The sequence below is a fragment of the Cylas formicarius genome, unplaced genomic scaffold, assembly GCF_029955315.1.
Source record: "Cylas formicarius isolate icCylForm1 unplaced genomic scaffold, icCylForm1.1 PGA_scaffold_10__41_contigs__length_53128322, whole genome shotgun sequence".
Taxonomy (NCBI): Eukaryota; Metazoa; Arthropoda; class Insecta; order Coleoptera; family Brentidae; genus Cylas; species Cylas formicarius.
Genome location: NW_026844214.1, coordinates 28,204,688 through 28,217,129, shown reverse-complemented (window position 1 = coordinate 28,217,129; position 12,442 = coordinate 28,204,688). Strand labels below are relative to the sequence as shown.

Genomic DNA, 12,442 nt, shown 5'->3' with positions numbered 1-12,442 from the left:
GCGTTGTACTCACTCTCATCAACTCCCACCACTTTTATTCTATGTTCACCTAATTTAGGTCTTTCTACTTCATATACTGTACCAAGTTTAGTCTGTATTTCTGCTTGAATATTTGAAATCTCTTTTTCAACGCCACATTCCAGTATTAGTCCGCCATTCTTGATAGAACGCCCCATTGATACACCCGCTCCTATTTCAGTGGGAATGATTTTAGTTTGAAGCGTCTTTTTTATTTCATTTGTGTCTTTTTAAGATCCCTTTTGCTTTACAACCAATATTTTATCAGTACCCTTGATCTTGGTAACATTTGCATAAGATTTCGGTTGCATCTAATTAATTTCCGTTAACCTATCACTACTCTTTAGTTTTTGCAGTTCTTGTTTCAAACTTAAATTTTCCTGTATTAGATAGTAGTCGATTATGCCATTTAATTCCGATGTGTTTTTGAGTAGCAAATCCAAAGTATTGTTTATGACATCAATATAATTTTGATCAATAAAACATTCATCGGTTCTGTTTCTCTTCCTTGCCTGCTCAGGTTTGTTTACAGTTTCACTCCTAACCTCCAAAACTGAATCACACACTTCCAACTTGATCTTTTCATGTGAAACCTCTTAGGTCGCCATTCACGAATTTACCATGATAATATCGATTACAGTTAGTACACTGTATTATTGATTTCACATCATCAAATTGTATTTTACACTTAAAACATTGAGTCCGCCATTCTCGCTCGCAAACTTTTTTTAAATAAATGCAAAGGTCATTTTTTTAAAAGGAAATCAGTGGCGTGCCACTGACTGTCTATGAACCAATAATATTTTTGTTAAATAGCACTGCATTGGTTAAATCGAGATTTTTTTTTTGTGAAAAATAAAATATCTATCTAAAACAAAATATCTAGTTTATAGTTGCCAACTTCCTTCAGAAAAAAATATTAGAAAACTGTTCTTTTTACTTTTACAGTTTTAATGAAATAACATTACATCCTAACAACAAGATAAATAATAAACGATTCTTATTATTAAAAAAAAACACTACATGCTATTAATAATTTTTGATAAGATTGTATGTTAATAAATTAATAACAAACCTTTTGAAAAAAAGTAGAACATAGAAACTAGATCAGTTGTTAAGAGTTTCCTCCACCTTGAAGGATACATGGTTCAGCTCTTTTCTCCATATTTCCGCGCACTCTTTGAAGTATACCTCCAGTGTTTCTTATTAAATCGCAGGAAGCTCGTAACCATCTTTCAGTTCATCTTCAGTATTAACTCCCGTGCGACAAACCAGATTTTAAAGATGCTCCATAATAAAATGTCCAAACTATTAAAATCTGACCTACCCATTGGTCATTAAATGTGTGGTTTAAATATTCTCTTACTGCAACACCAAAGTGAGCAGGCACGCCGTCATGCATGAACCACATTTTGTTCCTAAGTAAATATGGTACTTCTTCTAGCACTATTTACAAATCCCCTTCTAAAAGCCGGCGATAATTATGGCAATTTAGCCTTTCTGTCAGGAAAAAATGTCCAATTAAGTCATTTCCAACAATTCCAGCCCAAACATTTACTGAAAACTATTATTGGTGTTTAAATTTTACAACTGCAGAGGGCTTTTCATCGACCCAAATATGGTTAAGTGATTATTTGCCCTCAAAGTACCTGTTTCAGTCAACCTTTTATGTCCATTTGAAAATGTTCGTCTATCTGGTGTGACTATTAGGAAAGCGCTCTGCCGCTGCCATCAGCCAAACCATACATAAAATGCATATCTGCCAACTCCTCATTAGTAAACTCTACCATTCTTTTTAAAAATAACAATGCTCTGATATTTTAACGAAATTAATAAGACGCGAAAAACTTAATTTAAAAACTGATGTCAAACAGCCGCCAAACAACCGCATTGACAACAGAGTTAATAATTCTTACAGCCTAACAAAATGATAAGAAATAGTTATAAATATTTCAAAAATAAACTTTAAAATTTACGTCCTTCGTATTTGTACTTCGATTTTTTGAAGTATTTTAATAATACATATTGAGAATTACTTAAGTAAGAAATAATAATGATATTAATTCTCTGCATCTAATTCAAATTCGGTTACGTCATCTTTAAATAACGCTAATAGCAAATTTGAGTTTTAAAAATGGCGCTATGGTAATTTCCTTGTAGGTGTCAAAACTTTAAAACATTATATTTAGGTATTAGTAAAAAAATTGAAGAATTTTAAAAGGAATTGAAAACAAAATTTCAAAATGGAGTGTTCCATTAAAAAAAAGTATGCTTTATTCGTCATATTTTTTTTGAGTCACCCTCTATACTTTGCAAAAATTTTAGATTGTGCATCCTAACAATCTTTTCAACTTTTGTATCTTTCATTTTTTCATAACTTGTGAAACCAATGAGATAATGAACTTTACTCTTCGCTTAAACACATGAATATTGTTTCAATAAGCGACTGTCAAATTATTTGTATATATTGTTATGGCCATGCAGAGAAGAGGTTTCTATTTTTTTAAGCGAAAACCGTCCATCGGATTGAAAAAATCAAGAAATTAAATTTCTTTAGAAATGATTGAAGATTGTCAGAATAACTTTTATTTTAAGAGAAATCAGTGGCGTTCCATCAATATCTGCCAAAATAGAGAGGCGAAACTCCGCACGCCCGGCACTGGTGTGTTTGAAAAAAAAAATGCGGTACGCTAAATAATGTCTCTTGATACATAGTACATGTATGTAAAATTTTATTAAAATATCTAAAGTAGTATTACAGATATTAAAAAAATATATTTTATTTTTAAAAACTTTACCATCCTCTATCTCAAGAGGTTTAGGACATATGTTCATATGAAGTTTTGTTTTTAAAATGAACCCAAAAATTGCTCTCTTAATTATTAACATTCAATTAGAAAACACCCTGTATATCACCTTTGGAATTCTTTCGCTGCATCCTGGCTGTTTAGCTATCTCTGGTAAGTAGTTTCTCTAAATCTTGATTCCATAAAAACTATTACTATGATATTTTCTCTAAATTCTGATCCTTAGTGCTTCTTGGGCTGCTTCTTTTGTTTTTTTTTTTGAAATTCTCATACATATACTTTCTTGTAATGTATGTGCCAGTCTTAGTTTATAAAGAAATGCTGTCCATAAATTTACTGTTTACTATGGAAAACAGATATTTAAACTTGCATTAGTTTAAATTAGTTGTGATATTGAGCTGTTTTTTAGTCTTGTTATTGCGATGCATTAATTTCCTTCACTACTATTTCAGATACATGAAATACCTTTATCCGTATGAATGCGACAAGCGACACCTCAGTACGCCATCGGAACTACAGGCGGCGATAGACGGCAATAGGCGAGAGGGTAGAAGAAGTAGTTACGGACAATACGATTCGATGTCTAGGTACGGTATATATATTTTTACGCCACAACGGCAACGGAGGGAAAAAATAGGGATTCAAATTTGCTGTAAATTAAATACGAATTTCAAAAACGATTTTTAGAAGAAAAAAAAACAGCGGCATACACTTTTTTCACTACAGTTTTATTCACTACTAGTACGATAAAATATAATAAAAAATGTTGCTTCTGTATGAAATTAGGACTCATTCTGGACGCTGCCTTTTCTATTTTTCAAATAGTTTTTGATCTTTCGAGATACTTTGTACTCTGTATAGAGATACAGAGTACAGAGGTCTGATTAAAAAATACCATAGTGACAACGGTATACCTAAATTAAATATTAAGCTTTCTGTTAAGGTCGCCTAACCCCACGCACCAGTTGAACCCGTTATCGCTGGTATCTGCTGCGCAGCAACAGCAGATCGCTGCGCGGATGAATTCCGTGATGAGCGGAAGCATGAACCTCCATAACGGGGCTCATCATCCCAGTCATCCGCAGCCGATGGGCCAGCCACTGGTGAACGGAGGACCGCTGCCCAATTTGGCACCTAGCGAATTCGAGGCAAGAATGATGGAGTATATGAAGTTGCTGAATAAAGAGATGAGGTAATGCATTTTCAGGACCATAGCACATAAATGTTATTGATGATTACTTGCAATATACACGTATCATGTCGCTGAATACGAGGAAGGGCTGATAAGTCCCGGGTCTCCATATTAAAATTTTTATCGTCATTCTATAATACAAACCTATATAAAATTTCAGGTTATTGCGTTAATTGCATTCATTCACATATTTACAAAATCATAAGATTTTCAGTAACATTTAGAATATAATACCAAATTCAATAGTTTGCACGCATAAGCGATAGAGAAAATATTAAAAATAAAAATATATAAATGGATAACAAATAATAATAAAATAAGAAAATGGTCTGCAGTTCAATTTTCCTAGATACATCGTAGTTTTTCAAAATATGTAGGATAGTATGCTTATTAGTCCTGGTCCTGATGTAAAAATAGTGTCTCCATATAATAGCTTTTATGAGCATTCTGTAGTACTGTCTTACAATATATGAAGTTGCAGTTTATTACATTAATATTCAGTTGACAGCTTAACACTATTGAAGCTTTAACAAAATTGGAACATCTTGAAAAACGTGAAATTATAAACACATTTAAGTGTTTAAAGTCTTCTCGAATAAATATTCAATATGGCCTGAAATGTGCTGCAATATCAAAAGAGCGCGTTGGCACTATTTTAAATAATATTTTTGCACACAAGGAAGCTCTGCCCAAGATTGTGCCTGCTAACGCCTGAGTAATAGCTGTAAACGAAAACTTTCAAGTGAGAATTAAACGAAACGAAATCCTGACGAATTTTAGCGTCGATTTGTAACTATGGATCCGCCACTACACTGCTGAAAATAAAAAAACAGTCAAAGCAGCAGACAGCAGCGGGAAGGAGTGTAACCCATTTACTCATATTACATACACATTAATTGCCTGAATTGAGCTAATAATTAAAGGAAAAAAGACATTTGGCGAAAATGAAGTTGACGTTTTGATTTATAAAGACTATATAACTATTGGCACTTATCAGTCCACCCTCGTACAGGAACTGTTTCTCATCAATTTTTTATTGAGTTAACAAAAAATATTTTTAAAATAATTTTCTATTACTTATTTTTTTGTTTATTTATTTTGAATACCAAGGGTAATAAAAATCCATAACAAGTATTCTCTTTTAGCTACAATATGCAAACTATACCAAAATATGAAAAACAAGATGTTGAACTAGAACTATAAATACATACAACAAAAAAAAGGAAAGATCAATATATCTACCTATTTGTCAATATCTTTATTGTTACAGTGTCTTTGTAAATAAAGCTCGACAATTCTGACTAAAACAGAATTTTCACTTGAGTTTGTTGATCTGAGTGGGGTGGTTAGTTTTGGTTAGTTTTAGTGTCCCAAGTGTCTTTGAGAGTTACTAACTCCCCTGATAAAAACTTTGGACTGTGCATTGTAAAGTTACTTGTAGAAATAATGAAATATAATAAAATTGTTGAAGATTTCTTTCTATTGTCGAACTTTATAGCTTTTATCAATTAATAAAATTATTTTTTTTCATTTACAAATTAGTAATTATGTTATAATGTCAATATGAGACGAATTTCTGGGAAATACGGTAAATTCAATGAGTACCGCTGGTTTCTAACCGGCCGTCGGGGATTATTTTTCCCAAAACCGGAGCCATTAAAATTAAAATTATGTTTAATTGGTTTTAAATTAACAGGGATAACGATAGGCGTCGTACTCACGAAATCCCTCATTTCCGGTTGATTTCTTAGCTGGATACAATGTATTGGTTCATTAGACCTTTCAAATTACTTTTAAATTCCCAGGAAATTTATCTGAGTGACGGATATTTTGGTCCGTATTTATTAGAACATTACGCTTATTTCCTACGATTAATCATAACAATTTGGAAAGCATTGATAAGTGCGGTGTCGTACAGGGTGTCCAATTTTCCAGTATTTTTATATTCGACCACCATTATGATAGCTAACAGAGGTATATGAAAATGTTGTCTATGTTGTTGATGCTTACTCTAAATTCGAGAAACTGTAGGAATACACAACAATAATAATTGTATTGCAAAAAATAGCCATGGTTAGTGGTTCTAAAAGCTTTGTCTAGAAATCCTTCAGAAAAAGAATATTTGTCCGAGCTTTTTTGGTCAACCAACTAAGGATGTTAGTTGTGCATCTGTTTTCGATAAATTACCACTTCTATCAGAAATCACTTCCGGAATTATCACTATATACCAATTTGAACTGATTAATCTCGATTCCATTAAATAAATATTTACAGTTAGTACAGAAAATTTTTCAAATGTTCTATTTAATCATCTAAATTAGGAGAATAATAACAAAAACAAAACATCTTATTCGACAAGAGGAAGAATAATATCAAAATTCAACACATAGAAACAAGATGAAGTCGAAACAATTTTTTTTAAATATTTTTCTTATACATTTTACGTAACATATTTAGGATGTGATAAGATGCATTCTTTGAGCCACCTAATCCAACTAAAACATAAAAGCGAGCAATCTAAACAACTCGTTTGTTAAATTTGGCAACAAATTAAGATAGTGATGGAGACCAACAGTCAAAATCTACTCACTCTAAAATGTGAAAACCCAACAAACAAACAAAAACTATGACTTGGGTGGGGGGGGGGGGGTCAAGATATTAAAACAAAGTCCTGTTTGGAAGCGAAACACAAACAAAGCCTTCTCATTAGAAATGCACTTCTGGGGTGCTATGGTCGCGTAGAGAGAATGGGTGAAGGTAGACTCTCAAAGGAAAAAGGAGGAAAATGAGAAGTGGAAAGCGTGGGACACGTAATAAAATACTTTTCAGTTTTAATAATAGACATATAGATGTATCGATATTTATTTAGTTCTGGTTACTACAACAAAAAGTAGAATTGAACAAGAAAAAAAAACTTACAACTTTTTCAAATTCATTCGAACAAACGAAAAAAAAAAGGATAACAGTGTCAGTGTAAAATGTCTTAACTCCTCTGGAAGGCGACTATAGAGTCATGTTGGTAATTATATAACTGACACAGAAATTATTTAAAACTCTCACGACGTCGTCGCTGGCGTGTCCGCAGACGCAAAAGTTATAGAAGATTGTTTTCATTTGTTTCATCTTTTCCAAAACAGTACTTAAAACTTAAATTCAATTTTAAAAAAATAATAAAGTAGAAAATAGGTACTACATTTAAAGAGTTTCTTCGAACTCGTACAGTGTTTGTTTATATTTAATAATTTTAAGTGAAAGCCACCAATTCAATCAAAAGGTTCATAACATTATTAGGAATTACACATCACTGACTCTTTGAACAGAATCTAAGTAGGGTATATTAACGGTATATTTTTCGACGTGTCTTCAGAATCAAACGTATTTTTAACTATTTATTACAAGTAATGACTACTGATTTCCGGTATACTTTCACTGACTACCAATAATTACCACTCAATTCCTTTTAAAATTTCTACTAATTAGTGCAGAATTTCCTTAAGTTACCTAGTATTACCACTATAATTCTACTATTCACAAGTTACCAATATACTTCCACTAATTATTGCTAATTCAAACCCAATTTCCCTTAAAGTTTCTACTAATTATTTCCAAAATTTCGTTAAAATACCTAATATTTCCACTGTAACTTCACTAAGGATCACCACTGATTTCCACTAATTATTAGTAATTACCACTCGTTTTCCCTAAAATTTCCATATATGACCAGCGGCAATGTATACTAAGTTACGTATGAATGCCTGTTGTATGGCGACGAGTTGTTTCAAACTGATTGCACAAAGGAGCTTAACCCTTTTGTTTCTTTTCGTAATAGAACCAACACTCAATATTAATCAACAAAATAGCTCTTCGACCATACACTTAGTTATGTAAACGTGGAACCCAATAGCAAGCACCGAAATGTATTAATTTCGTCTTATCACTTACCAACCAGCTTTTTGTATCCGTGACGTAATAATCTGTATCATTGCAGATCGTCGGCAGGCACGCCCCCGAGACCGGGAGAGATCTCTCCTCCAAACGCAACGTCCCCCCTCAATCAATTCGAAATGTCGCGGATGACACTTTTCAATCTCTACAATAACAACCAGCCCCAAATAGAACCGCAAAAAGAGCCCATCAACCTCTCGGACACCTCGCCGGCCATTAAACGCGAACCCGATTGCATGGATTCCCCACCGCCTTCGAAGAGGATAACCAAGGAGCAGGACGACAACCCGAAACCCTTGTCGCCAGCATCACCCCTCTTGACGCCCAGCACGCATATCAAAATTAATAGTAGGGGTAAGTATATTTATTTCATCTTTTACAGTGTTTAGTTTATTGTCCAAATTGGGAACTTAATTTCCAAGTTCTTTTCCTCCGTCACCCAGGCTTTTGACCCAAGATTTATTTAACAAACTACTCTTTATTTTAAAAAAGGAATCACCACCTTAAATTTTTCGCATTTGTTTTGAAACACTCAATATACTCATCGAAAAAATTATCAAATATTTTTTGTAATCACTAATCTTTCAAAATCGATTAAAGTTATCGCTGTAAAGTTATATGTGCTGATGTTAGTCATCTAGTGGGATGATTATTCACTCAAATATTTTCAAGTTTAATTAAAATTAATGGCGTTTATTATTATTGTTTCTTGTGCATTTTCTCATAAAAAATGCATAACATATTTTGTCTATATTATAGTAAATTAAATTATTGTAGAGTTAGATACTGCAAGATATCACATGATGATCTACAATATAGGAAATTTTTAAAAGTTATAAAGAGACTGGCAAATTTGTGCTGATGTTTAATTTTTAATTCCACACGCGCATCTCAAAAATATTTTTTCACTTCTCTTGAGAATTTGTCGGAAGACGTTTTTATTTTCACCATTTTTTTGTTGTACAGGAGATGTATTTAATATTTAAATCAGCAAACTTCACTTTCGACATAAAATTCATTCTATGTCAGAAACTTTAAAACTTAAGTATAAGATGTTGTTATACATGTATGAAATATGTCTAAAATTCCCTGAAAAAATCAAAAGTACAAAAACTTAAAAAATATAGAATTAAACTTAACTTGACAGAGAATTTTCGTTATACAAAAGGTCAATGAACTTCAATAACACCTAGTACCTCCTAGAGCTTTTATAACTGGTTATATTCTTCTCGTTAAGTTTGCTATTAAGTTTTGGCTGGTTGCTTGAGGAATATTTTTAGAACATCCCGAAGGTGCTCTATAGGCTACGTGGTGGCCACTCGAAGATGTCACTTAAGTAACAAAAAACAGTCATTGAAATTTGGTGTATACCTCGGTCCTTAAACATATTTACTGCACAATATTTTTGAATCACCACCTGATTTGATTGATAGTAGAATCATAAGACCTTTCTCCAGATCTGTGCCATATTCTATCACGACTACCTGGAGGTTTTAGGCTTACTCGATTTCTGATTGAGTTGATTACCATTATTGATTGCTATATTATATACCTTTTCTAACTTATTTAAATGGCAATACAAAACTTTCAAAAACAACTAGTTCAGCTAAGTCAATTAAGATTTCAATCTGTAAATCAGTAAATGCTAATATTTGGGAGAAATCTTGTTAAATAAAAAACAATAAATGCAACGTAATTTTACTTTTATTTTTTTTGATACGTGTTATCCCTTAAAAAATGGTCCACCCCGTATTGTGTTTATTGCTTCCGGGTCGATCATTTGAATTTTCGAACAAGAACTACTGCTAGCACTAAAGCAACGGAGTATCTACGCGCAGGAGGAAACTTTTAGCCGGTCGCATTTTATTGCAAAACTCCTCTAGATATCCCAACATCATTAATCACCCGACTCGTTTGAAGCGGTTTAAATTTGCCCGGAAGTTTTTTTTATGCGCGTGCCGGAGCGACAGGTCCCTACGTTTATTAAGTTCGCGAGATCATTAATTTTCGGTGATTGATTGTCGATTGTTGGACGTTTTCCGCGCAATTAAAGTTTATTTTCCGCAAACGTCGCCTTTTGTGACCGGTAGGGAGGACTTATAGATTTGTCCTTTAGTTAAGCTTTATTGCATAACTTATTTACTTGGGCGAGACTCTGAAAATTTAATGGGATCTCTGGGCTTTTGGGATTCTCTAAAAGATTAAGAGAATATTAACTAAAAAAATATCTTACAATTATCAAATCGATTCGCTTTGGACGTACAAACTTTTGTTTGTGATTTGATATTAGAGTTAATGTCATTTTTCGTAACATTTTTCATATGAATCCCAACAAACGCTCAAAAAACCCACTCTTACAATAATTTAATAAAAAAAAATAAATAAAAAAATATATAATTAACACCATCCTTGTTTCTTCATTGCCAAATTTATTACTTTTGTTATTGACGATAGCTAATGAAAGAACAGCGCTGTGGAACAGAAAATGGTACCTGAGACGCGATAATGCAAGACATGGTCTAGTAAATTTAGTATCAGACGAACTCAAAATAGAAGTTCCACGTAGTTCCAAATCTTTACCAGAACACCGCTCCGCTTGAAGAGGTTCTTCTGAATGTCGGTGATAATTTAACCACACAGAAATACTTTATTATTTATTATTATTATATATTTTATTATTAACCAAAAGCACAACGAATACAACATAACCTGAAATACAGCTTTACCTCACATGTGCAAAGTGTTCAGTTCTATAATCTTTGCCAAGAAGGGCAAAAAGTACTTTAATTTCTTTATTTCAAGTCGACCTTATAATCTGATTAATTTTTTAAGTCTGAAGAATTTTCCCCCAAAACTTGATTAACATTCAACAGTGAGCAAAATGTGAAAAAGTAATTTCCTCAAAAGGGGTGTTTTAGAGCACAACAACTTTAGGCTTTATTTGATTTTGATGAGATTTCAGGAAAGGACAGAGAGAAAAAATGTGAAATCCCATCCAGATACACTCAACTTATTTTTAAAATCTATATTAATAAAGAGACTTTGCTCTCACCTTATATATTGCCCCATATTATTGCTTCATGACGGAGGAAAGGCACTACTCTTCTCTCAAATAATGTTCACGTTAGAGACATTAAGCATTCCATTACAAAATGCACACCACAAACGCTCAAAGACTGACTACATATCAAAAGTTCTTAAGAAATTGAATGTTAAAAACAGATTTATCACTTGTCCAAAAATCTCACAATATTTTACATCCGTCTAAGATAAAATTCCGTTCGAGACAACCGGAGTTTACAGCATTCCATTCATATGCTGCAAAGAATACATTGGAGAGACAGGACGAAAAATATCAACGAAGCTAAAAGTTCACGAAAGTACTTTAAGACTATGACAAATAATCTCACAAGCAGTTCTTGCATATGATTAATTCTTCTACCAAAGACAAATCCGACAATCTTAACTGCAATCGAGGTATTTGTCTTGCCTCTTTATTTAATTCCCTCAAACAGTATATAAGCAGGTACAGAGCAGAATTCAAACTAATTTTAGTTAGGCTCTGAAGAAGCCAACACGGTGATTGACGAAACGTCAGCAAGACATTTCTAAGAGAGAATATAAATATTTTCATTCGTTATATAAATCAAGGTTTCAACAAAAAAACTAATTAAAATTAACCAAAACAGAAGCAGTAGAATTTTCACCAAATTTGTCGTAAAAATAGCTGTTTTTGCAGGTGATTCTCGAAGTGGCGACAACTCCCTAGTGGTTAGCATGGAGCTGAACGGCGTGACGTACCAGGGCGTGTTGTTCGCACAAAACTCGCAAACCAATACGAGAACAGCATCAGCTTCCTAAAAACCGATCGGCCGCGGCTAGTGTGTTCAAAAACAGTGTTTTTAAGTATAGTTTTGTATTTATTTTGATATTTTTGTTTCGTGTTTTTTTTTTCGGTAGACGTGTACAGTGAGAGATAAACGGAAGCGCGTGGCGACAGAATGTGTGTTTTTGTTTTAAGAAAAAAAATTGCGGCTGTATAGGGAAATCGTTTTTTCATTGTTTTAGAGTTGGTACCAACATTCTTTTGACAAATTCGAAGATTTTTGATACCCAGTACAAAATTTAAGTTTAAGTCTAAAACGAGTATTATTGAGGCTAAAGATGAATGCGTCAGTGTTTACCTTAATGTAAAGAATAAAATGGCCAGTTTTTAAGGCGTGTATGTACATAGAGTTTTTATATTAGATCTTATTTCAGTGTATCTTTCGCTAGGGGATTTTTTTTTTCTATTTGCCAGTTTTGAAAAACAACAGACAACAAAACGTACACGGATCACATAATCTGGTTTAAAATCTCTTTTGAAATGTTCATCCCTATGTTTGAAAGATGCGCTGTAAATTTAAATGCAATTAATAAAAGCAACCGTTAATGAATGTGATTTAGTTATTAGAACTAAATTATTATGCAGGCATATTTA

The 12,442-nt window shown here is 32.8% G+C and overlaps 1 protein-coding gene across 3 annotated transcripts in view; it reads left to right on the top strand.

Moving 5' to 3' along the window:
- LOC132701712 (protein dead ringer) overlaps positions 1-12,442 on the top strand; it is a 223,726-nt gene extending 211,284 nt beyond the window's left edge. For 2 of the 3 annotated variants that reach the window (XM_060669863.1, XM_060669854.1), the window contains exons 6-9: positions 3,278-3,412; positions 3,757-4,017; positions 8,006-8,316; positions 11,702-12,442. In XM_060669863.1, coding sequence (XP_060525846.1) covers positions 3,278-3,412; positions 3,757-4,017; positions 8,006-8,316; positions 11,702-11,823 — 829 coding nt within the window. In that variant the 3' untranslated portion in view covers positions 11,824-12,442. The remainder of the gene's footprint in view (positions 1-3,277; positions 3,413-3,756; positions 4,018-8,005; positions 8,317-11,701) is intronic. The other variant, XM_060669872.1, reaches the window with a different exon arrangement.